Genomic DNA, 26,184 nt, shown 5'->3' on the forward strand with positions numbered 1-26,184 from the left:
ATAGAAATAATTTGGTTTTGCTGACAATTTGGTCTGACATTTCTCAAGGGCATATTAATTTATAGTTAAACATCTATTAAGCAGATAATTATACAGGGCAGTTAAAGACTCCAAACCAAAATTGGTTCCAAGGAGTCCAATTATGCAGGCAGACAATACCTAGGAAGTCACGTTATAGTTCCATTTATTTCCATATCTAGCCAGCCTCAGTGCAATGTTCAACCTATTAAATATTTAAAGAGTACGTGGTTTGAACGGTTGATATTAAGATAATGAAGTCTTCCTCAGTGTTAATTTCAATGTTACATACCAGCATGTGAATATGATGCATTAAGTCCAGTGAAAGTAAGGTTAATTCCATGACAAAATCTGTATAATACACATAAGTTCCTTTGCCTTCCCATGTTCCTTCATGGTTGAGATCCCAAAGATGAATTACGTAACTGGAAGAGATGTCATTGATGGGTTTTGGTTTTTTTTTTTTTTGAAGTGTAGAGACTGGTCTCCAACATTTTTTTTTTTATATTTTTTAATCAATATCACCATTTTTTCCCTCTCAGCTGCTGTTTCCTACCCCTCCTCAACACCTGGGTCCAAATCTGAACTTTTTACTAATTTCAGTAACCCCACTAATTTAAAGACCATTATTTGTGATAAATTAAGCAAGCAGGTTTTAACCCTGAGCCCTGGAACATGTTGGCACTGAGATGCCTCCAGGTGACAGAGTATCCATCTAAGTTGCATGGGCTAAAAAACACTGTTCTACCAGTTACTGGCAGAAGCTGTTGCAACACTTTCATACCTACATATTCTCTTTTCATTTATAAAGGAAAAAAAAGAAACTATGGCTCTAGAGAATAAGACCATCTAAGAAAAGTACTACATCACTAACAGCCCAATTTAAGTCCTGTCTCATACAATTTTACAACATTTTAGTCCATGTTCCAGCATACCATTATGAATATATCCCAAAGTTGTCTAAACAATATAATTTTTAAAGATCAGTATCATCTTTGTCCCACTCCAAAAGGGATACCTGCAATAATGCAAGAAAACTAAACCCCACTTTTAAAACTGGGAAGCCCTATTTGCCTCAATATTTGAGAATGGGCATCACCTAAAACTTTACTGCTTACCGTAAAATCACATGACCTGTTCTCACTGTCACAAGCAGAGACTATAAAAAAGAAAAAGGAAAAGAGGTCCATCATTAATACTGCATTCCCCATTTTAAAGATACTGAGGCAGAGGATGGAAGTGAACTAAAAAGTCACAGAATCAGAAATAAAATCCAAGTCAACTGCCTCCAGGCTCTTTGCCCTGCCCTTGTGGGTCATGCTGCCCCTTTAAGCCTTGAAGCCCTGTCCATTTTGGGCTCAGAACTTTGCTGGCTATCTGCAATCAGATCTAAACATAGTTCCGGTCTCAGTATGAAGAAAAGCCTGAAGCTCAAAGGAGTTCACTGAGACCTACCAGCAGCTATAAATCTGCTCCTTAACTAACAGAAGAGGTAAGTCCAGAATACCACAAGGATGTATTAGGTTTATAGTGAGGCAATTGAGAATCAGTTTAACAAAACATTGCTTAAAAAACTTAACTTGAGCATGGGAGCACACAAAACAGAAATGTAAAAACTCCAACACACCTGAAGCAATAAACTTGCAGATTCAGTTTTTTTTTTTTTCTCCCCTTTTTAAGAAGTGCTATTAAAAACATTCCTCAGTTTGTGCTTAATTCATTAATAATTCATAATATCTGCCAACACACACTTCATTTGCTGTTGAATACATATTTCAGAGATTTTTTTTCATAATGCAGCCATTTACCCAAATTAAATCTTCACAATATTTTATGCTATCCAAATCATCCAACTAGCATGTAAAAGTCAGGATAAAATGCAGACTTGCAAATCACCTAGTACTGTATGCTATAATTAGGAGTCATCTTTCACTAAAAAGAAGTCAGCTACATAACCTGCTCCCATCAGACACGTTACAATGAAAGCTTCTTCTGCTTGTTGCTGAAGCAACCACACAGGTTAAAGAAACAGAAAAGTTACTGTACTTTGTTCTCATGAGGGCTTTCAGTTACAGAGAAACTTGTTAAAGTAAGCCACAGAGCAAAAGTAAATATGGTGAACAAATTATAACCTTGCAAATGGTGAGATGGAACAATAAATCAGATCTCCTAGACAGGCATATTGTGGAGCACAGATTTATGTCAAAGATAGGACATGGCATGAAATGCATGATGAGAAAAACATGTCAAGGGTCAAATCAAAGAGTTTATGCCTTTTAACTACTTCAAAAAACCTGTAGTCTGATAGATTCTGCAACATCAAGCAGGTCCAGATGAGCATGCACATGCATCTTGCAGTGTCTCTAAGCCCTTTGAGATGCTGCAAGAGGCACATGTGGGAACAAGAAAACATTCCCCATGCCACAAATTTGCTGCACAGGGTGTCAAAATTAAACCAGGGGACAAAAAAACATGGTGGAAAAGAGGGGGGCAACCAGGGGTTGGGTCCTCCACAGAGATGCTCAGGTAGCTAGCCTCGCCTTGGTGCTGAAGCATGCTGCCTACCCATATAGGGCAGGAAGCATGCCAGTCACAGGGAGCTGGACCCAGGCTCCAGTGCTGGTAAGTAGGGGGTGGGGGGAGCTGGAGGAGGGGGGGAGACCCCTACCAGCCCCCCCCCCATTTTTTTTCAGACTACTGGATATCCAGGGGTCTAATTTTATCCCTGTGCTGCAAGTCTGCAGTGCAGGGAACATTTTTTAATTCCAGCACGTGCCTCTTGCCCCCATCTCAAACGGGTTTGAGACAGGGCAAGAGGCACATGCATGTTCATCTGGATGTACCCAGAGAGGCCAATTTGTGCAAACAAATGACAGGGCCCCTAAATGGTTATTGAAACATCTGGACAGGTATATAGATGCATTTCTGATATCTGACTTCTAAGAATCTACTTCTTAAATTACACCAGTATAGGTCAAGTCTAACAGCTTTTGAACAAAGCCAAGATGAAAGGGGTTTTAATATTAGAAAGAGTGACATGACAATTCTTTAAACCCAGAACGCTTCACAAACACGACCCTGTGACCCAGTTTTGTATTCTAGTGAATATGCACTAAACCTTTAATAAAACAAGCATCAAATCCTTCAACAGTAGCCATTCATCTGACAATCTCACCAACTGTCCTCCAGAGATTCTACAACTTTTTCTCCTACTATTATATCTGCTAATATGAGCGCCCCCACTTCCACCTGTCCATTTCCTTTCCTCTTCACCATCTCTAACTGAATTGTTATTCAATATTGATATGCATAGCCAGCTTTGAATGTTTGAGCTAAGGTAAATGTGTAGTCCCACCCAACAGAAAAACATAAATAGAAAATACTATGTTGAAGATTAAATAAATATGTTGCTGCATGTCAAATTTTAAATATAAACATGTTGCAATGGGTACCTCTGCTAATTCTGCTTGTATTGCTTTTGAAACAACTTTATCGGTTTTTTATATGCAGAACTCTTGATTTCAACTGTCTTAAAAAAAGACCGCATTCATGAACATACAGCTACCATCTCTTCAAGCAAAACTTATATGCAGCCTTAAACTTCACCCAGAGAAATACCCAAACTGGTCAACTACTTGATAACAGAAACATAATTTTCAATTCTTCCTGGCTGGTTGGTTGGAGACTTCAAAAACCAAACTGCACAATTCCTCCCATGAAAAAAACAAAGGTAGCAGGGAAACAAAGTGCAAACAGACAGGCATAAAAAGGAAACCTCACCTCTGCCGCCATGAAGGCTAGTGTGTGCATTCCATGGGTATAGCCAATAATACCACAAACAACTGCTAATCCACAACAGGAGAGTAACATGGCAATCAGCAGAGTAAGGACTCTTACGTGGCTGCTCAATGGTGTGGTGGGGGAGAAAGAAAGCTGCAACAAGATAAACAGAAAACAGTATTACAGTGCTGTTTTTCATCCATGTCCTCCATTCTTGTCTCACTGAATACATGCTCAGCTCAGAAGAACCTACTTGCTTCCTGAATAAAACCAGTGTTGTAATCTCAACTACATGACTGAGCTGCTACGAGGTCTGAAAAAGTGAGGGGAAAAAAACACCCAAGTACTCTCTAAAGTCATTTTAATTTTATTTATATTAATGAGTCCTGCTGGCCTTAAAAATCCAGTGTTCATCTACTCTGGCCACCTGTAGGACACAGGACATTATCATGCAATTCCTTCATCAAGTAAGTAACTTGCAGTGGTGCCACAGCATGTATTTTAGGAAGACACAAAGTGACAACTGGTGAAGACTGCAAGTGATACAGAATCTATCATATGCCCAAGGAAGTTTTTTTCCACTGGTGAACTGTATTCTCAGTTAAAAATGTTCACTTCTAGTCTGAACTGATATAGCTTCAGCTTCTAGGCAATGGACCATATTATACATCTTCCAGAGTGAAGAGCCATCTGCTGTCAAAAATCTCATCCCAGTATATGGACCTGTAGGCTGTGCCTGCCCCTTTTGACTGCAAAACTAAAACATATTTCCTTTTTCTCATTTAAGATTACCTGTAATTTTAACAACATTTGCTTAAGTGTTTTCAGCATGGTATCAGTGGTGCCCAACACAACTCATGGAAAAACCTTCTGATGCTGCTTACATTCTCAGGAAATGTTGGTTTCCACAGAAAAAGACTGACAAGAAGAACAAAGCATGATGGTGCTCATTGTTGTTGCATATGGGCCAACAAAGGTTGGGAACCACTGGAATCTTGTTCCATTTTTAAATTACGGTGATGTTATTAGCAAACAAAGCATTGGGGCTCATACCTTTATCCCAAGTGGGAGTCAAAGTTGCAAGTAAAAGTGCCTGGTTAATTAAGCTAACCCAAATATTCCATGGATGTGGTTGTTAAAGTTGTTATTCTTTTCCCAGGTATGTTTGGCTCAGCCTCGCATTGACTTAGCTCAGCCTTCAAAGTCAATCATATACAAGGCATTTTGTCCATGAAAACTATTATAATTACAGGCTTTAAAATTTTGCAACAAGAAAAGGCATCCTCTCTCAAATATTTAAGTATACAATAATAAGCATTTCTTCCTTTACAATCTATGTTCACTTTGAGTCTGCTGGAAAGTAACATCACCACACATTCTGCCAGATGACCTCCCTATTGACTTAACTGAGTTTTCCCACCACTGCCCAATCTGATTTTTGTTTAGGTCACTAAGCATTAAAATGCATATAAACAGCCACAAGGCAGTCAGGCTGTATAGTGATATTGGAAAAAGTTTGAGGAGTACAACAGACTGTGGTACAGTCAGGAAGAAATCAGAGAACTCAATCTCAATCAGACATTTATTCAAGGACAAAGGGACTGAGAAAGAAGCAAGTACCATATTTTCACACGTATAGCCCGCACCCATGTATAACCCACAGAAAATTGTGTTTTCATAAAATACTCCGTGTATACCCCGCATCCCAAGACATGGCTGCAAGCTCAGGCTCTGCTGGGCTTGCGGGCTCTGCAGGGGAGGGGAGGAATGAGGAGCTGCAAGCCCCACTCCCCGCCGCCAGCTGCACTCTGCTGAGCACAGCCACCGGAGCTGGAGCTGGAGCCCACAACTCCTCATCCCTCCCCTCCCCTGCAGAGCCCGCAAGCCTGTCCCCAGCTGCGGGCTCTGGCTCCGGCAGCTATGCCCAGCAGAGCGCAGCTGGAGGCGGCAGCGGGGAGGCGGGGCTCAGAGCTCCTCATCCCTCCCCTCACCTGCAGAGCCCACAAGCCTGTCCCTGGCTGCAGGCTCCGGCTCCAGCTCCGGTGGCCATGGCCAGCAGAGTGAGGCTGGCGGCGGCATTGGTAGCGGCAGCGGGGAGCAGGGCTCACAACTCCTCATCCCTCCCCTCCCCTGCAGAGCCCCGCTCCCCGCTGCTGCTGCCAGCCGCACTCTGCTGAGCACGCCCGCCAGAGCCCGCAGCTGGGGACAGGCTATGCTGTTCTAGAGACCCTGCATAGCCCGCACCCACCTGTCAAGTTTGTAAAAACATGTATAGCCTGCAGGCTATATGCGTGAAAATATAGTACATTATAGAGACTTATGGGAAAATCATTACTCACAGTATAAGGTTGTTTTTTATAATGCTAGAATAGAATTAAAATGCTTGTTGCATATTATATAGCGTATATCCAATCTTACGGAAGCTTTCTTTTTCTAACCTACATTACACTTCAATACCTCTATTCAGCAAAATGTAGAGACCAAACCATGAAAAACTAGAGCAGCTTATGATGGCTTGTATAAAGGCCCATTTGCTGGGGGGGTTGCCTCAGTGAAGTTGAATCAACTCTTCATTCATTAAGATCCCCACCAAAATGGATTCCATTCAACTTAGCCACAAGCATTGCTTTTCACTACTCTGCTCCTGCCACTTCTCTCAGGCCAATTTAGCTGTCCAGAATCTCATTATGGTTGGTGTAAAACCCTTGTCTGTTATAATTACTGCACCCTTGTGCAAACTCCTTGCCGCCCTCTCTCTCAAGGGTGGGCAAAATGTGGCCTGCCAGGCCTTTCCATCTGGCCCACGGGGCCCCTAAAAAATTTAGAAAATTAATATTTATCTGTCCCTGGCTGCCTGTCCTCTGCCCAAAATAACTGCCAGCCCCTGCTCTCCTTTCAGATACTAGCAGGTTTTGTCCTTACCTGAACTTCTGCAATTCTCCCCTCTCTGTGGTTTACTATTTAACTCATTCAATAGAGACACCACTTGGAATACAGTTTAAATGAAAAATAAATATATTGTGTACTGTAAAGGTGAGTTGTACCTCAGCTTCTGAGAGATGCACAATTAGAACTACTGCAAGGCATGAAAAACATGTATACAGATCAGAAATATACCCTGAAATCCACTTTATTTTCTTGTTCTCTTGTAATTTTACTCAAAAATATAAAAATAAAAAACATTTCACCTAGCCACAGTTACATGCGTAAATCCCAACAGGAATATCAAATAAAGGAAGGATCTTGGCTAAAGCACTTTGATGAGAGCACCTTTTTAAAAAGACACTGATAGCAAGAATTTTAGGGAAAGCATGTAGAGCTGTTCATAAAAGAATAATTACGCACTTTATGAAAGAAAATATACCATATTTACTTGAATACAAGATGAGGTGTTTTCCCTCAAATCAACATGGGGGGGAAGGTACTCATCTTACATTCACATACAAGAAAACCTCACAAGATGCCCCAAAAGCAGCATGTGCTTAGTAATGGAAACCAACTACAAAGGTGATTAAATGCAGCCAGCACTGAACAGGACTATAAAACTTTTTTTTTTGCAAAGATATATATTTCTATGCATTTCTTTCTCTCTGTACCCTCCCCCACCCCCAAACCTTTACCGTCCTGACTGACATGAATCATTTGAGAGTTCAGAAGACTAAGGAGCTTTTATTTGTAGGTGTTCAGCATTTAACTGGAGATGTTTATGTTCAACATCTCTCAAGTCAAGGCTCAAGTAATGTGTCCAAGGCTACACAGTGACCCAGTGCTACAGATGGGACTGGATCTTCCATCTCCCAACATCAAGGCAGTGGTTAAAACTTACATATTCAAACCGATCCTTGCAGAGCTGTACCATGAGATGGAGAAACACCAGCCCAGAGAACCAAAGACACCACATGACAACTTCTTCCACCGTCTGAACATTGAGCACGCCAAAAATAAATATAAATTTGTAGAAGATGAAATTCCAGAATTTGTCCTTGAGATGCTAAAAAAGGAAGACATGCATTTGTTTTCTGTAATTAACATAAAAACAACACGGCCCATACCTCAAACAACTACTGTTCTAATAACAATACTTCATATTTTATACATCACGCTTTGAGCAAGTAACACCACAAGATTCACTATTATTTAAAGCTCACACTGCCCTATGAGACAGGGCAGTGTCATCACTATTTCACAAGGGGGAAGGCTAGCTAAAGCTCAAACAGCAAGTCAGCAGCAAACTTGAGCATGGAAACTCTGACGCAGGATTCCCTGCACTACTTGTTTTTATTAGATGCCAAATACATTAAGGTCACGCCTACAAGCCACAATGTACCTGACTCCCTGGAAAATAAACAGAATAGTTCCTGCTCCAAAGAGCTTGCAGTCTACGTTAAGAAGCAAAAGCTGGGTGTAACAGATAATAGAAAGAAATGCTGAAAGAACATCATTACAATGCATTAACACAAGCCAGCTACAAACACAGCCAGATGTGTTTTTTTTTTTTAGAATTACAAGATATGAATGCCACATGAGAAAAATGAGAAGTCCCTATCATCCATCTAGCCTCCATTGCATGCCACTGTCTGGTAAGATGTAGTTGACCAAGTGACCGTTTTGTACCACTGCAAGAGAACAGTGCAGCATTGTAGATGGAGTAAATAGTTTCTTACTAGCCATTTGTTTTGTGCTTAGCATAATGGGCCCCGGATCTCGGTTAGAGCCTGCAAATTGAAGCAACATGGTTATTGGGACACAAATATTACCGTGTTCTTTTCTAGCTTTCCAGCATGTTCCCAAAAACCTTCTCTCTGCATGTCAGCAATTAAGTTAAAACCAATCTAGTCCTCTACAGAAACGTTAAAAGCTTGCTTGGTGATTATAAAGCCCACATTTAAGAATGAAGATGAGCTATACTGAGACAGGACAAGCATTCCCCAACACATACAAACAGAAAAAACAATACTGTGATTAATTTTGCCAGAGTAAAAACCAGCAGCATAGGTTGAAGGACCAGGGAAGTTTTATGAAATATCTTACTAATCATCTCTATAAAAGCACAATGAAGATATGAACAGTCCAGTTAGAACAGGCTAATAAATCCTGTAACATTTTGCCCAACCAAAATAAATAACCAGTTTTCCTTTGGGAGGCTAACAAAGTGCACTCCAGTTATTAAAAGATCAAAGGATCCATACTCCTAGACACTTCCTTGTCAGTGTTTAAGGAGACAGTGAACATGCTAGAAACTGGCACTGACATAGCTTTGAATTCCATATCCATATGGTCAGCAGGGACTGACAGACTTGGCATCAGTGCCTCATTTTATAATGCAGGCATAGTACTAAGAGGACTTTAAGGACATGGGTCACAAAGGATAGACTGCAAAAGATCACTGAAAGAAATACTGGTGCCCTACCTGAGGGTTTCATTTTTTTTCAGGATGACTATATTCTCAACAACGTATTTTGAAGGAACTCCAAAATAATTTCACTGCCTAATTAAAAATACCTCTGAACTAATATCTCTTGAAAACTTTCTTTTTAAAATCCTTTTAAGGAGAGTTCTTTCCCTTTTTCCCTGCTAAACTTCAGAAAAGATTTCCAAAAAACATAAAAATAGTTGCAAGTGTAAGTGTCCTTGGATCAGCCCTCTCTCATGACCCTGAGTGGTTCTTCCTCAGTTTAAATTTACCATCCACAGCAGGAACACAAACACCCTCTCCTTTCAGAGACTGAAGAAGAGATACTCATGAGCTTCTCCACTATGCAAGGCAGGAGAATGATGTCTTTACACTGACCAATGACATAACAATGAAAACAGACTCATATGGACAAACTAGAGAGAAAAAAACATGAGAATCCCCCCCACACCTCCTTGAATCTTTTCCCAGATTAAGGATACTTATAAAAATGTATATGATGGAAATACAATTGCTAAGTTCAGTGTCCTTCAATATTATCAATGGATCAAAAAAGGTTATAGCTGTCCTTCAGAAAGCTTTGCAGGTTCTTGTATGAACTGGAAAAGTTGTTTAACAAAAGAAAATTGTAGAAGACTTTCTGGTTCCTACTGAATTTCCACTGCTTCTACAAGATGACATTTTCAAACTGTCTTCTGTAACTCAAAATCATGAAAAAAAATCCCCTCTGAATTTGCAATTAAAAAAAAAAGGAAAGACATACTGACAAAATATTCTGATGAAGCCACTGTAAATGGTTAATTAAATCTGTATATCAAAAAGCTTCCATGTTGGGGTCATTAGCTGTTAATTATGAAACTGTCAATATTTCAAAGATATGATGCAAAACACTTGTAACTAAACAGGATTCAAATAACCACGAATACAATAGCAAGGCAATTTGTCTCTCTTACTTACCTGCCTCTCACTGACTCGAAGAGGACCAAACACCATGCATTGGATTAATTTAGCAACTAGCATCAGAAAACAACACGCAGTATTCACAAGTACCTGAAAAGAAATTAAGTAATCCCCCTCATTATTAGGTATATACACTGCTTTCTAATTCTTAATTTCCAGGACAGACGCACACAATATTAGCCATGGTCCATATCAAGACCAGGCCATTCACAAGCTATGAAGAGACATGCAAAAACAGCCATTAACGGGGAGCTGTTTTGATCAGAAATCATTATCTAATTAGACTGATTTGTTTAACAAATTAGAGCCTTTTAACATCCAATGGGACAATAGTAATAATATATTACTGTGAACATTCTGTAGAATAAAGTCAATAAACTTAAAAAAAAAAATACAAAAATCAATTCATTATTAAAACTTTAAATTATTGGAAGCAATTTTTAAAAAATTAATTGGCTTGTTATTTTTCTTTCATCTTAACGAAATGGGGGGTGAGGGGTGGGGGGGAAATCGATAGTCAGTTTTACTGTTGTTTATTCAGCATCATTTCCAAGATCCTAACTAGATTAGTTGCCACCCAAACATTAAAGAGCATATTTGTTTAAAATACAGAGTTTCCACTGGAACATTTAAAATTGCAAAATATTTCCATTCCCCTCAGGTTTGATAAAAGTATGCTAGACAATTTTAAATTTGGGGCTAAACTTAAGTTGTCAGGACACTTTACAAAGAATCTCCATCACTAGGCTCTAAAATTGAGGCCCTTCCCCTCACCCCCCTCCCAAATTAAAGTTCTGAACTTTCCAAAAGCCACTTTACAGTAGCTGAGACAGCTTGTGTATGCCCAAAGCCAAAACACATTCACCAGTTTGTTATTTCTTAAAGTAACTACAGAATTAATCTCTACATTTCCCCTCCTAGGGTTTCCTAGTTTTTGCAGTCTACCTTCACAGTTAGGTTGCTTAATACAAAGTTAGAAAATTCCAGTTTCAACATATTCACTATTACAAGGACATCATTCATATCAGGTCTCAAAATCTAATCAATAAATTACATACTTTCTGCAGCTGTATCAATTAAGTCTCTCCTGGATTACAGCTCTTGGCAGTCATTTTAAATGAAAGCCATCAAAAACAGAAAATGCTGAATTGTTTAAACTTCTGATGAGAAAAACCTTTTGAATTATGCACATCAAAAAATGAGGAAAAATGGGACAAGAGATTATATTCCAGCAAAAAGCACTTTCAAGGGACATCATCAATTTTTGAAGGTCTCTTAAACAGATGAAGCCCCATTTTCAAAATAGGACCCAAGTACCCTTTGGATACTTCGGAAAAATTATCCATAACAAACTTAAAAATCATATATTGTAAATAAACACCCTGGGTTTTTTTATTCTATTATTATATTTATATTACATTATCAAACATGAAAAAAAATAATCTAATTGAAGTACCACTTATGTTCTTTGTTGAGTTTCCATTTCATGAGACCATTAAAATAAAGAGAGTAAGTTTCACCCAACTGTTATTTCCACTTGCATATTTTGATGTGAAACATGACAGAGGATTTACTTTAAAAAAAATTTAGGCACCTACAGAACAAAACCCCAGCACATTAGAAACACACATGAATTGCATCTGTCATGACATTTTTACAAAAGAAATACTACAAGAGTTGAATTGATCACTTGCACTATTTATGTAAACATTTCTATTGGTGTTAGGTTTTGTAAGATCTTGTTTTCACAACTTTTACAATGTCGTTTCAAACACATGACTTGCTTACAAATACTTCCTACAAAGTAGCCTTGCTGCCTAATCCCAGTGTTACAGGCACCATGACCATTATATTTTGTGGTCACAGAATCCCCGTTATTTTAAATAATGACATTCTAAAATTATGTCACCTAAAAGGAAAACAATTTAGCAAGCTAATTACAAAGGTATACTCCATTTGAGTCTCTAGTGCAAATGAACATTAAATACGGAAGCCAGGTCAAATATTACTATTTTAGTTGACTCAAGGAAAATGACCCTTTTGGGTTTGTTTTTTTTAAATCTGGTTCATTTATACTAATGCAACATGAGTCTTGCCCTGTCAGAGGATCCTTATCCTTTCCCTTGCCTTTTACTTTCCTTTCCCTGAGGGCATCTACGCATGTTCCCAATGCCTGCTCCAATGTGCTCTAATTAGAATGCATTGTAGGAGACTAGATTATCAAATCGAGTCTGCCCAACTGAGCTTTAGTTAAGCACCCCATTGCCATTTTGAAACACAGGGAAGCTGAATACACATGACACTGAGGCTGCCGGAGTGCTCCAATTAGAACACTCCAGCAGCCTTAGTGTCATGTGTATTTGGAGTCTCTGCATTTCAAAACAGCAGTGGAGGCGCTTTAACTAAAGCTTGTCAAACGTGTTTTAGTTAAAGCATCCTCACTGCCATTTTGAAGCACAGGACACTGAATACACAAGACACTGCAAGGATTTTTATTAGAGCAGCTCCTGAGAGCCACTCTAATTAAAGTGCCTCACCCCACCAACCCCAGAGCACCTGCTCAGAGACCACAAAGGAGTCACCCCTGCCTGCCTTCCACAAGTTGCCAACATTGTTTCTTCCCTCCACCAAAAAGGTTTCCTAGACTGTAAAAACTGTGTACACATTGGACCACCCATTGAAGAACTTGTATTATTTTACTACAAGTACCAGTTGAAAAGTTTGAGGGATGTCCTAGGAGATGCTCAACCCATACCTATACAAGAACCTATTCCTGAAGAGCAAAGGCCTCAAAGAGTATCCTCTGAACCCCCCACAAGTAGGTACCAAGCTGCCTGCAAGGCCCTGCCACACCTTCATATGAAAGCTGGACAGAAACCAGCTATAGGATTACATATTTTCAAGCATTCCCTTGGGAGCTGCTAGGGTCTTTCTAGGTAGGGGGACATTTGTATGGTGTGAGAATTACTTTACAAGTACGATCAGTCTGCATTGATTGTGGAATTTAACCAACAAATTGCATGACTGATGCAGTGATTGGTAGGGACGCCCTGCCTTACGTATATCACGAACCCACTGGTGAACCATGCAATAAATGCAGATCAGCCACAGGTACAAAGTAATCCTCACACACACAGAGGAGGCATTCCCCCCCCTGGCTCCTTGAAAGCAGGGAACAACCTTGCCACCAGTCTGGGCAGCCTCCACGAGGGCCTGCAAGGGCAGCAAGACTGAGCTCTCCCAGGGCCGGTGCGGGGCTGAGACAAACCTGCCGGCGCTGGTGAGAACGGGGCAGCCTTGCTCCCGGCCCCCACACAGGCAGCAGAGGCCCAGCCCGCCCTGGTCCCCCTGCTGAAGCACCCAGCCCTGGCCCCTCCTACCCAGCCAGAAGCCCCCCAGGCCCCGGGGCCTGTGCAGCAGCCGGTGTCTGCGCTCACCCAGACACAGAGGCTGTCCGACAGCAGGTAGTAGGCGACATCCAGCGGCAGCGGCCCGGCGCGACTCGGGCTGGGCTGGGGCTGGGGCTGGGGCTGGGGCTGCGACTCGGGCCCGGGCCCGGGCCGGGCGGCGGTGACCTGGCTGAGGGCGCGGTAGGCACTGAGGACACAGCCGAGCAGCGCCAGGGCGCTGAGCCCCGCGTACGTGCGCAGGCTGGGCCAGGGCAAACGCTCCAGGAACAGCAGCGGCATCACGACCACCTCTCAGCCCAGCTCGGCCCCGCCACCTCCCAGCGGCCTGCGCGCTCCCCGCTCCCGAGCGCCGCCGCGGCCGGGGGGCGGGGCGGGGAAGCGGCGGAAGCCGGCGCGGACTGAGCGGACGCTGGGAGGCGGGCCCTTCAGCTGGCTTCGGGTTGCACTGCCTAAGAGCAGGCCCAGCACAGCGACGGGAAGACGTCCAGGAAGGTAGAGGACCAGACCCTGCCGTTGTAAAAACCGTTCTCCCCAAGCCTCCCTCCACCTTGCCTCCTGTAACTCGGCGCTGCCCGGGAAAGCGCCGGCTCGGCACCTCTCACAAAGCTCTTCCCTTAGTCTCACAGTAATCCGGCGGCTCGTCTGAACCTTGGGGGGGATTATGCAATAAGGGTGAGGAAACAGCTGTCCCCGCACGACTTGGATATTTTTATAGGTCAAAAGCATGAGGTGGCTTCAAACAGGGCAGGGGAGGCTTGTGGGAACAGGAGCTCAGGTCTAGGATACTGTGGGTATTTGGGGCCATTTCTGCTGGCAGCAAGACAGTAAATTATCCAGCTTTTATATTAACAAAACCATTAGCCCACACTTGGGTTTTGTTTGGTTGAGAAAACTGTCCTTACTTACTAGTACTTGGCAATTTTAAACTATAACAGTACTCTACATTTATTTCTTGCTTTTTTAATATTCACCATATATTTTTCAGCACTTCATATTGTGATGTCCTGTTACCCATAAGAAATAATCATGGAGCCACACCAGAGCTTGGCCAGCAGGGCACTGCATGCAGTGCATGCACCATGCCAGTCTCCTGTACTACGTGCAGTGTGTGCAGCTGGTCCATCCCCACATACCATGTGTAGCACCCACAGGCCCCATTTCAGAGCGCACTTTCAATGTCCTCAACAATGTGTGCTGAATGGGTAGGTTCCAGACTAGCCCTAAATATTTGTTCCAATGTGTGTGCAGACAGCCTGGGGCCCGTTCCAGGCCAGCCCCCAAGCTAGCATGCAGAGCTAGTCCAACAGAGCACCCCATGCAGTGCATGCCCAGTGCCAGCCCCAGGCACCACATGCAGAGGAAGCCCCAGAGTGGAGCCAGCATATGCTGCCCATGGGGCTGGACCAGCTGCACACAGCACAGGATCTGCACACTGCATACAGCATCCCACCAGACTGGCCCCGCGCACTGGGTCCAAGCATGGCTTGATCCAGCCTGCAGACAAGCCCAACAGCCCTGATCCAGCCTGTGAAGCCAGATGAGTTTGACACCCCAATCAGTATCAGCCAATATGGCTGGTTAATAATTGGCTATCAATATCAGTCAAAAAAATCCTTTATCGGTGCACCCCTACAAAAAACAAAACCAAACCCTAGTTCTAACATGTTTAATACTTGCAGTAGGTAGAGATGTGTTGAGGAAACATTCCAAACTTGAACGCTCCATTATGAGAGAACAAATAAGCAATTCAACTAAAGGAGCTCTGCACAATAAGGCAACGGGTCCCAGGTAACAAGTGTGTATACTTCTTAAGTGTATTGGCTTAACCCAGTTTCAGTTCTATAGCCATGGCCCCCTGGATCAAAAAGAGTCTTCTTTAGGGCTTTTTAGATCATTTCTGTATTGTACCTGGATTGCAGAGATTATTTAATATAAGACACTCGTATTAAAAATTTTGGGTCAACATCTACAGAGATCTGTAATGAGCCTGGATCCTGGTTTTCCAATTAAAAAAAAAAGAAAAATCACAAATTCTCTGATGAACACAGTGTTTAATTGATACATGCATATTTTTAAAGCAATTTGGAAGCCTACCAATGCTTCAATCACTATAATAAGATAAATTCTAAATACCTATACATTTTGGTATTTGATTTGGGATCTTTTATTATGGAAAAAAAATCAGAGCTCCCCCTGTCCCCTTAGCTCACAGAACACAGGTCCAGGCCTCTCACTCCCCACCTAAAGCCCCTGAGCCCTGCCAGTGTCTCTCACTCCCTGCCCCACTCCACCACCTGGGCCCTGCCAGTGCCCATCACTCCTCCCCATGGCCTCCTGCTCCCCCAGCCCAGCTGGAGGGAGTCCCCAGCTGCCAGGGCTACAGAGCAAGGGACCCGGGTCCACAGCCCTCTGCCCCCCACAGCAGTGCCCAAGCCCCAGCTGCTACAGCATAGCAGAGACTGGCTCCCTCTCCCCCCAACAGGCAGTATGGCTGGAGTGGAGCCCATGAGGGGGCGGGTGCAGGATGCCTGCTACAGGCTCAGACTCCCCACCCTGCTGCCTCCCCTGGGCATCTGCAGTAGGGCAAAGCAGGGCTGGATGGGGAAGCTCCTTCCCGCTGCAAGCTCCATGCTACCCTGGCAATGTGCCCTCTGACCACCCTGCAGCAGCGAGGGGTTACAACCCCATGCTGCTTTCCCTGTTCCTGCCGAATGGGCAGGGAATGCCTCACTAGAACACAGGGCTCACAGCGGCAAGGAACTTCCACACCGGGTCCCACCTGCTGGGCTGCAGAGACCCCAAGAGGAAGGCAGCAGAGTGGGGAGTCAGAGCCCACAGCAGGCAGCCCACCCCTGCCATATGCACAGATTAGCAGGCCACAGGACCAACCTGCAGCCACACATTCCAGCCCCGGGCCCCACATACCACCTGGCTGGGGAGCAGCCCCAGCCCTGTCCAACTCACTGCCCCCCGCCCCATGGGGGCCTCAATCCCTCCCTCCCCACCCAAACTTACCTGCAGGAGCTGCTGTCCTGCACATGGAGGCCCCTGCCTGACCGTCGTCCTCCTGCTCCGCCCCCCCCAGCCCCTTGCAGGCTGGAACTCTGCCGGCCTGCAGAAAGCTCTCTGCAAGAGTGCAAAATCTGCATGTTTCTCCTTTAAAATGAGAAATCCACGGTTTTCTTGAGTAAAGGAGGAAATCCACATTTTTCTCTATTTTTCCACGGGTAACGAAAAACCCAGATCCCTAGTAATGAGCAGTCAAGTCACTCCACCAGTCATCAGTATTGCTTTCTGCCTTGGTCCACATTGCCACTCAGTATTTCCACTCTTTACAAAACAAATAAATTGCTGGGTTATTGTTTTTAAGTCATTCAGACCTCCAGCCAGAATTCTAGCCTTTGATGCAATGCATAGTTAACATGAAAGATCATCCCTCCTTGCAACATTTGTGGGGGCTTATTGGTTGGCAGAACCAGATTTACACTTGTCCTCAACCTGTGCCAAGAAAGCAAGAGATTTAAGTCTCCCACCCACCTTCAGGAAGACATCTTAAACAAATGAGACTTATCCATTTTGTTTAATGTTGTAGAAAAAAAAAAGTCAGGTGAATATTACAATGAAAATGGATTAAAACACTGAATCACATTTGCCATCCCACTATCTAAACAGTCGAGATTCACTTCTGTTCTTACAATAGAAAATTGTGACATTAAAGGTGGGTGGGGGAAGGGGCAAAAAGGGGAGAGCAGGGGGGTAAAGAAGAGAGAGAGACATAAAAAAATCCTTGCATCACATGTATTCTTTCCTCTACATCTTAAAGCTGTGCTCACAGAGACGGCTTCTTCTACCACACTCTTCAGTTAGAATAGAATTCAGTTGTAAATAAAATTGAACCTAAAATAGAAAAGAAGATATAATTGTGCCACTTAAGAGTTATTTTTATTGGTGATATTTAAAGAGGTGTTAAAATGAGCATGCAATGCACAATTCCTACTCTTGACTAACATACATCTGATAAAAAGCAAAGACATTTTTCACAACAGCCAGCAAGTATTGTCTATACCAGTCAGCCACTATGCTCAGTCAGTATATTGAGGGGTGCAATCTTGTAGAACTGGTTCTTCTCAAACCTTTATAATCTCTCAGATAACAGGAAAGCCAAGATGAGTTGTGCACCCACCAGGAGATTACTAGCCAACAAAACATTCCAGGGTCACATATGAACAACTAGAGTTCAGCTGTTAAAAAACAAGGCTTACTGTGCGCTAAGAGATTGGTATGCAGGCACTAGGGAACTTAACATTCTTGTGAAAGTAGTGTGCATCTCTCTCAGTTTTCAGATGCCTTTATTTTTTTTTTAAGCATCTTTTGAGCAAGCACATATCATTTAGAAATTTAGCTGTGCATTAGGCTCCTGCAGAAATAGCAGATTACATCATTACAACTTCTGTTTATCTAAGGATCAGCATTTTGTTAGATGCTATGGTACAAACTTCCTTTCTAATCTATATGTAGGAAAGATAAAAACCCACTTGGCTAAGGCTGGAAGCAGAGGAATAGGGAAATGAGGAACAAAAAAGAGAGGTCCAAGCCTGTTAAAGATGGTACCAGCTTTGACTTCTCGTAATAATATAAGAAATTATTCCATGCATTTGGGTGACTATGACTGAAAAATGTAGCTTCTTTCATTGACAGAGAACTAACGAACTGTGGGATGCACAGCAAATTACTTCGGTAGATGTTCAGCAGCACACAGAACAAAGAATAAGATAAGTAAGCTCTGGAGGCTGACAAGGTAGTCTATTTTCAGTAAAGCAGGCTAAAAGTGTTTATTTTCTTCAAATTGAAAGTGATATCTGTGAGAAATCAGCACAGAAGCTGCAATGTGGACGCTTCACCCATTCATTCAATTTTCAGACAAGCACCTTAGTCCCCTCCCCACTAGAACCATTTCCCCATAAGTACATGCAAACATCTCCATTGCTGGGATGACCAAAAAGAACTCCTTAAAACAGACCAGCTGCTTATGTGCTGTTACCACCAGCTATTGTGCTGACCAATACTGCTTCATGCTTCTTTGCACTTCCACATGCTTCTATCACGGGGCAGGCAATTATTTTGGGCAGAGGGCTGCTTACTTAGTTTTGGCAAGCCATCTAGGGCTGCATAACAGGCAGCCCAGGGCAGATTAATATTAATTTTCTAAAATTTTTAGGGGCCTTGCAGGCCAGATAGAATGGCTTAGAGGGCCCCATCTGGCCTGTGGGCTGCATTTTGCCCACCCCTGCTCTATCATGTCTCCTATCTTTATACTTAAATTTCAAGTTCCTGCACCTAGTCTGTAACCAAGGCTCTTAGGCGTTACTGGCATACAAATAAATCACTATACCTGCTTAAAAGTTGAGGAAGGCTGGAAATTATGGGTCCATAGCCTGGTGCATTGTCATAAAGTTCAAACAAAGGTGCAGCCACGAGCTTGTAATTTTTTGGGACTGCAAACAAAGCTAAAAAAAATCCACGAAGACGATATTAATGAAGGGCCACTTGTTTCAAAGAACATTAAGCTGAGGTTTTGCTACATTCCCACCCCTAAAATGCAAGATTACTTGGTATCCAAAGCCATAGTATTCCAATGGGCTTATTTTATAATCAAATATAGTGCTGTTAGACTGGGATTTTGTACATATGGGGTACGTCTACATGTGCGTTTGATGCTGGAGCAGTTTACTCATGAGTAAACACTTTCAGGCACACATCCACATGTGCAAAGAAGCAGGAGCAGATTTGGTTCTAATGGCAACAAACTGCTCCCGCCTCCTGGGGACCTGCCATGGACTCCTGCCATCACCAGTGGCAACTCTAGGTATTCCCCTTGGATGCTAGCCCAGGGACTGGCAGGGAGCACTGGGCCAGGAGACAGCCGTCTCCTGGCCAGGCCTGGAACATTACACCCTGTCCCTGGTGGCCGCCTCCTGCTGTGTGAGGACAATGTCCCCCTACCCCAGCAGCAGGGAGCTCCTGGCCCCAGCTCCCCAATCAGGGGCAAGGGACTTGGAAACAGCTGCAGGGGAGGGGCAGTTCCAGCCCCCTACCCCAATCCAAAAGTGGGACAGCTAGCAGCCAATCAGGGCACAAGGCTAGGACCTGTCTGACTAAGACAGTTCCCAACCCCAGCTCTGTGACAGCAGGATAGAGGTTGGGAAGCCTCTTTCCCACTCAGCTTCATGAGCACAGCACCAAGTGGAAAACTGGCTGGGGAGCTTGTTCTTCATTCATGGAGCTGAGCAGGGAACAGGCTCCCCAGTCCCCACCAGCAGAAAGCTGCCAGCAGCAGCTCCATGGTCACAAGGCCAGCACTGGGAGACCCTTATCTCCCAGCACCAGCTCTGTGATCGCAGGGCTCAGGCTAGGAGACCCTTATAAGTATAAAGGTCTCCCAGCACGAGTCCCACAACTGTGGAGCTAGCACTGGTCAATAAGGGTCTCCCAGTCTCCCACTCTGACTGCAATGGCAAAGTCGGGGCTGGGAGATGAGGATCTCCCAGCCCCCACTCCCCAGTTGTGATCTCAGAGCAAAGGACTTGTCCCCCTGCCCCAGCTGCAGGGAGCTCCATCTCCCACCCCTGAGTGGCCAGCTGACCAACATCAGATTTGCTCCCAGCCAGGTGTCTACAGATTGCTACTGTACTGTTAGTACTCGCAAGTAAGTTTACTACTTGCATTTGCAAGTAGCAAATTTACTTGTGATTAGCAAGATTTAGTGTGCAGTAACCATGCGCACATGTAGACTCACATGCTTACTGCACAGTAAACTACACTATTTTACAGTAAAGCAACTAATGCAGATGCACCCATACAGTTCTACTCTAGCTGTTACCTGAGCAAAACACCACAGTTTATCATTTAAAGTAAGAGGCGGCAGCAAGCCTGTTTCTATTAATACAGATTTACCACCCCATACATTTAAAATATGAAATGCAAAAAATTGCTGTCTTGGTATACACAAAATTAAAAACTCTAGTCCTTTTCTACAGATTCTTACCCTTTTCTTGAAGCTGAACCAAAAAGAGCTTTTTGTGCTCTTTAGGTTTTGTAATATGAGCTGGAATATATGGATACTGGAAGAAAAATAAAACAAAGGAAATAATTAGTTTATATTTATGCAACATTTTGAAAGTATATAGTTACCTGGACATACACCTTAACAATGATAATTCTTTTGCATATGTAATGAAAAATTATAGCTGATATAATTTGCAAAAACTAAAGCTTGAAAACATAAATGTACATAAATAATTTTTCCAAATCTGAACTGTTGGCAACCCTAAAAACATATTAAGCAAGGAAACAGTAAGATAAATTAACACAAAAGGTGAGTTATAACATCAACCATCAGTGTTATTTTCATTTGTTTAAAAATATAAATGGGATGATCTTGTTTCCAGGACAGTCATGCTAAGTATACTACATTCTGCAAAAAAGTACCTTGAGTCTCCTGAACAACCAGATAAATTAATGAAAGCAAACAAAAATACACAGCAAAATTAACCACTGGAGTTGCATGCAGGCAGAAGGGGCTGATTAATACGTAGACCTAGTCTTTTGTGACTGATAATATTCCTTACTACTTTGTTTTTTCAAAGATAAAAATGTATATAGCCATGAACACTCACCTGTGGAGGTTCAAAATTTGGTCTCCACCAGTTGCCAATACAGTCATCAATCACCCAGTCTTGCTGAACTCCATCTTGACGCCCCAAGATCTGTCAAAAATCCAATTCCAGTAAACAAAACAAAACAAAAAAACCCCCACCTCTACATGCTCCATGCCAGTGCATACTTGTGTACCAATTAATGTATCAGCACATGCAGTCCTCATCTAATAAGACCAAGTATAGTATTTGAAACTTTTTTTTTTAAATATGTGAAAGACATAATAATAAGTGCAACAGGATTTCATCAGGTTAGATAGAGGGTAATAATGAAGGCAGTTAATCAAAAGGAACATATGTTTCCTAGTATATCGATCATGTATCTGAACAGATGAAGTCTGGACTGGGTGCACGGTGTCTAGTACAATGAGGCATTGATCAGTAATTGGGTTATATGCCCCACTTCCCCAAACTCTCAAGTCCTACAGATCATCCTCCAACTTTCTGGCACTATCACAATACAACTAATACAGAAATAAAGACATATATTGTACTTTAATAACTTCCAGAGAGGAGCTTGTGCACAATTGCTGAAGTCCCAAAGGAAGAGGATGCTGAAATGGTTAATTCAATGCTTTGGCCCAAAATATTCCAGAATAATCAAGTAGTCAATGGTAGCTGGAAGTCAACAGTAACAAAGATAAGTGAAGAAAACAGACCTCTGTCATTAAACGCTTGAGCCCTTCTACCTCATCTTCTCCTGGATTGAGTTCACCACCAGGTCTATTAAAATAAAAATCAAATGATGACAGTTAAAATATATATGTTTTATTTTGTTTACAGACACATTAACAGGCAAATTTAAAGAAGTCTCATTGCCCCATTATAAAAGATTATAAATTAATCATCAAGCTTTCAGTAGAGCAAATAGGCAAGAGTAAAGACAGCAAGGTGGAACTTTTAAACGGTGGCACATGCTGCATCTATGATTTTTATTTTATTTTATTTTTTTGCAGAGATCACTTCCAATATATTCCAGGATAACTACAAAAAGTTTGTTAATTAAAAAACCATGCATGATCTCTCTGTAGGGCTAAGTAGGAAACAGTCTGACAACAAAAAATATAATTAAATTCTTAATGGTTTCTGGATAAAAGCAGATTAAGGTATGGGTTTGACTGGAAGCACTACTCTTTTATGTACTCGAACACCATCAAAAACATCACTGATAGAACTGCACAAAAATTTGAAAAACTTATTTTGCAGGAAGGGATGCAATCTGACACTGAGAAAGAGGTCGGATCAATAATTCCACCCCACCCCTTTCTGTTTGCTGCTGCTTTGTAAATTTCACACAATTCTAAAACTGAACTAGTCTCCCTTCACCTTACATGCTAAGATGTAAAAATTGGAACTAGGTAAAGTGCAAGAAGTTAATTTTTAAATTCAGCTTTAATGTCTTAGCACATTTATTTGAACAGTTCTCTTGATTATGGCCTTTTTCCAGAGCCGATAGCTATTGGTGATGAGCTTTGAAAACATCAATATGCTCGTAGATGGCATATTCTGCAATTAAGATCACTAACTGGTTCAAATCTAGCCCCAACAAAATATTAAAATGGTCAGCAGATGAAATCAGCTGTCTGCAAGAGATGCCTCAAAACACTCCCATGTAATTAACCGCAGCAGTCACACAGTCAATATACACTGAACCACTACAGTAGCATACAATTTACCAGCTGACCTCTTACATCTGACAATACCAGTTTACACTTACAGTTTGAAGAATGTTGTACCCAGCTGCAATAGTAATACATGGGGCAGCCTGTGCTCATGTACAATCAGAACACCCTCTACTGTCCGCCTCATTCCAATCTTGTCAAATTCTTCCCTCATGCGCTGAAACCGAGCTGCCACCGAACTGTCCTTCTCGTAAAGCGGCTCCTTTGTACCAAATGTATAATTTGTAAGTGGATACCTAAAGAAAAGAAAAAAGGTCCAAGACACCTAAATCAGTTCTCATGTACACAATTGCACACTAACCTTCAGGTAGCATTCACCATATGCATTTGCAAGAGCAGGAATGATACCTGCTTCACAGCATTTATGATAAGACATGATATATGGTGCTTATTTTGTTCTAGGTGAGGTATGAAGTCAAATTAAATTATCTGGGGTTATTTACGCAACTGTCACTCCACCAATACAAGACAACCAAAAACAAAACAAAAAAAGTCACATTGACTGACTACTCCAAATGTTTAAAGCTTGCCACACATGGCTGTAAAGCATTCACTGTAAAGGTTCCACCCCTCTGAGACCTACTGGATCTAAGTGTCTGCCTAAATTAAGAGAGCTTCTTAAAGCCTAAATTGAATTATTTTCTATTTCACAATTCTTATAGTAAAAGCTTGTAAAATAATCTCTTAGAGTCTGATGATCTGTCATTTAAATCATGTTGTGGTTCTCAAACCTTTTAAGACTCACCCTCAGAAAATGCCAGGTCTTAGCTTTCACTTGTTTTTTGACAAAAGAAAAATAATACAGCAACTCTGCTGCTAAGAACTTAAAAAGACCAAAGCAAGTCAAGATAATTTTGACACTACAGATTCCTATTTACAATCTCTGGCTTTACCTTGTGAATCATGTTTGCAGACCTAACAGTGCTAACTTTGCACTGTTGACAATCCTGTGGCACCCCAAAAGGATCTTAATGCAGGACAGGGTACCACAGCACCCTAGTTAAGAATCACTACATTTGTAGTATTCAGATGCTCTGGTGAAAAATGCCAGTATGCATTTCTCAATAAATCAAGATTTGGTAGGATCATCAAGGTAATTGTGAACATCCCATGTGAAATCCATTTAAAGCTTCTCTTTTCTAAGACCTTAATCTGAGGGACAGCACAAATTTCCTAAATGCAGTGCTACTTTGGAAGTTCCACCGTTGTCCAACACAGACTATGCAGGTTAGACCTCCAAATTACTAGAGCCTTCTCTCACATATGGAGTTATTCAGCATCACTATGCTGTTACCAAGCATCACTTTTTCAAATATCAAAACTGTCTCATATCCAGGTCACTTCCTTCTGATCGCTGCTACCTTTAATCTCTATGTTACTATTCTCTTACATTTTCATATCTTTACTTGTAGCTTGGTGCTGTTTAATTTTTCTTTTCAATATTTTTCTTATACTACCACTTTTTAATATACCCCAAAATATTTAATATGATTTATTTTCTCAGTATGAAATCATGTGCACCATACTAACATCGATGGTTTCTTCAAGTGCATGTCGCATTCCTTAACTTGAGCCAACAACTAGTAGCATGCAACCGTCCCACATTTTAAGTTTCCTGCTGATTATTTTTTCTCCAGAAAGAAACACTATGATTAGTCCAATATCACCAAAGGTTAACATTAAGCAAGACTAATCTCTTCTGGCTGTGAAGATAAACTGAGCCATGCAAACTAATGAGTGGCCATCTTTTTAGGGTGCAATACTTAAGATTAAATATTGGCTATGATACTTGACATGTGCTGTTGCTGCAACCATAAAAATCTGCTTATCAAACCAGAAAGCACCAGAATCCTCTGTACAGCACAAGATCTGACCTGCTGCAGCAGGTCACCTACTGAAAGTACTTTCTTGAGGTAGCACTATTACAAAACATTGGCAAAGGAATCTTGAATGCTGAAGCACAAGCCATGTTACCTCCTATGGCTTCCAGTTCAGAAACTAAGTGACAGTGTTTGTGCCGTGCCATGGGCAAACACTAAACAGCAAACAAAGGTCAAACGAGATATTTCTGCACCCCAGGCCAACTCCCTGCTATCGGGATAGGTACAGCTGAGTGAAACTGTAATCATAAGATGCTGGTGTCCACTCCTGTGAGGTGTTGCAAGGTCACTATCCGGTTAAAGCCGAGCAAGCAGTTGCACATTTTGTCAAAGCATCAGCGCTGATAGTGACAGTGGTGGAAAGAGCAGACAGAGAGGAAGGATGTGCAACAAGAAGGGCATGTAATAAGAAAGGTATGCAGGTATGGGGCTTTAATCGTATGGGTGTGCTTATGCATATATTTTAGGACAATGCCCAATGGTAAGAAATTGATTCCATAAGTAGCCTGTAAGAAGTCAGTAATAGTAAAAACAGTGAATATGCAGGAAACAAATTGCATAAAACAGTTTGGGAACAAAGGGTCGTTGCACTAACTGGGCTACTAGAGTGTCCCCGAACGTCCCAGCGAGACCCTGAACTGTCTGATCAACAGGCCAGGGAGCAAGACTCACTCAGGTGCAGGTCTCAGTGGCAGAGCCGCTGTCTGCAGGCTAAACTCAGCTTAACTCAGGGAAAGCTCCCGACTCTCGAGCATTGTCTCTCAGCCCACGGCTTCCTCGACCCGCGGGGACAACACGGGGGTGGGCGGGGGTGCCTCCAGCTAGCGGCCCCGCCCTCCCCTGGGCGTCCCAGCGCTCCACGGGGCGGGGAAAGGGCGCCGAGGCAGCCCCACGGAGACAAGCGAGCCCGTGCCCGTGGCAGAGGCGCGCCTCGGGAACCAGCGTCCCCCGCTCCCGCGAGCAAGAGCGCGGCTGCCCCTCAGCCCCATCCGCCCGCCTGCCCGCTCAGCTCCACCCCGGCGCAGGCCCCGCGGCCGGGCCCGGGACACTCACAGGTTGATGGTGCGCTCCAGCGTGAGCGGCTTGGTCTGCTGGATGTACTTGTTGCCGAACTGGTTGACCCCGCGGGGCCAGCCGGTCTGCGAACGGTTGGGCGGCACCACGGACATGATGGCGCCGCGCCGGCCAGCCGGGAGCGCGCGGGCGATCACTGCTCAGCGGCGGGAGCAGCCGCCGCCATTAACACCGCAGCCGGGCCGCACGCCGCGCCAAGGGCTACGCCGGAAGCTCCCGCCAGCACTTCCGGCAGCGTCAGCCATTGAACGC

General features: G+C 42.8%; 2 protein-coding genes across 3 annotated transcripts in view; both read right to left on the bottom strand.

The window, feature by feature from the left end:
- AMFR (autocrine motility factor receptor) overlaps positions 1 to 13,963 on the bottom strand; it is a 47,121-nt gene extending 33,158 nt beyond the window's left edge. The window contains exons 1-6 of the mRNA XM_090062293.1: positions 13,609 to 13,963; positions 10,169 to 10,261; positions 7,625 to 7,789; positions 3,799 to 3,951; positions 1,137 to 1,177; positions 311 to 443 (exon numbers count right to left, since the gene is read on the bottom strand). Coding sequence (XP_089918419.1) covers positions 311 to 443; positions 1,137 to 1,177; positions 3,799 to 3,951; positions 7,625 to 7,789; positions 10,169 to 10,261; positions 13,609 to 13,860 — 837 coding nt within the window. The 5' untranslated portion in view covers positions 13,861 to 13,963. The remainder of the gene's footprint in view (positions 1 to 310; positions 444 to 1,136; positions 1,178 to 3,798; positions 3,952 to 7,624; positions 7,790 to 10,168; positions 10,262 to 13,608) is intronic.
- A 3,179-nt stretch (positions 13,964 to 17,142) lies between these two features.
- NUDT21 (nudix hydrolase 21) lies at positions 17,143 to 26,153 on the bottom strand. 2 transcript variants are annotated; one of them, XM_090063214.1, is made up of 7 exons: positions 25,912 to 26,153; positions 23,014 to 23,214; positions 21,956 to 22,019; positions 21,258 to 21,347; positions 20,627 to 20,702; positions 18,974 to 19,088; positions 17,143 to 17,478 (listed from the first exon to the last, which is right to left on the bottom strand). In XM_090063214.1, the coding sequence occupies exons 1-7, from the start codon at positions 26,025 to 26,027 to the stop codon at positions 17,457 to 17,459; spliced, it is 684 nt and encodes a 227-aa protein (XP_089919340.1). In that variant the 5' UTR covers positions 26,028 to 26,153; the 3' UTR covers positions 17,143 to 17,456. The 2 variants fall into 2 exon arrangements, with proteins under 2 accessions (XP_089919340.1, XP_089919341.1); XM_090063215.1 differs by lacking the exon at positions 18,974 to 19,088.
- Between the last annotated feature and the right edge of the window lie 31 nt (positions 26,154 to 26,184).

Source organism: Crocodylus siamensis, chromosome 9 (genome assembly GCF_052110815.1).
Source record: "Crocodylus siamensis isolate JL-2025a chromosome 9, ASM5211081v1, whole genome shotgun sequence".
Taxonomy (NCBI): domain Eukaryota; kingdom Metazoa; phylum Chordata; order Crocodylia; family Crocodylidae; genus Crocodylus; species Crocodylus siamensis.

What these genes read in the sequence shown, in the direction of transcription:
- NUDT21 (XM_090063214.1), bottom strand. Translation starts at nt 26,027, where the DNA reads ATGTCCGTGGTGCCGCCCAACCGTTCGCAGACCGGCTGGCCCCGCGGG. An exon ending in TCAAGCGTTTAATGACAGAG is followed by an intron (nt 21,348 to 21,955) that starts GTCTGTTTTCTT and finishes GATTTTTGACAG; the next exon opens with ATCTTGGGGCGTCAAGATGG. An exon ending in GGTTCAGCTTCAAGAAAAGG is followed by an intron (nt 19,089 to 20,626) that starts GTAAGAATCTGT and finishes GATTTTTTTTAG; the next exon opens with CTTTGTTTGCAGTCCCAAAA.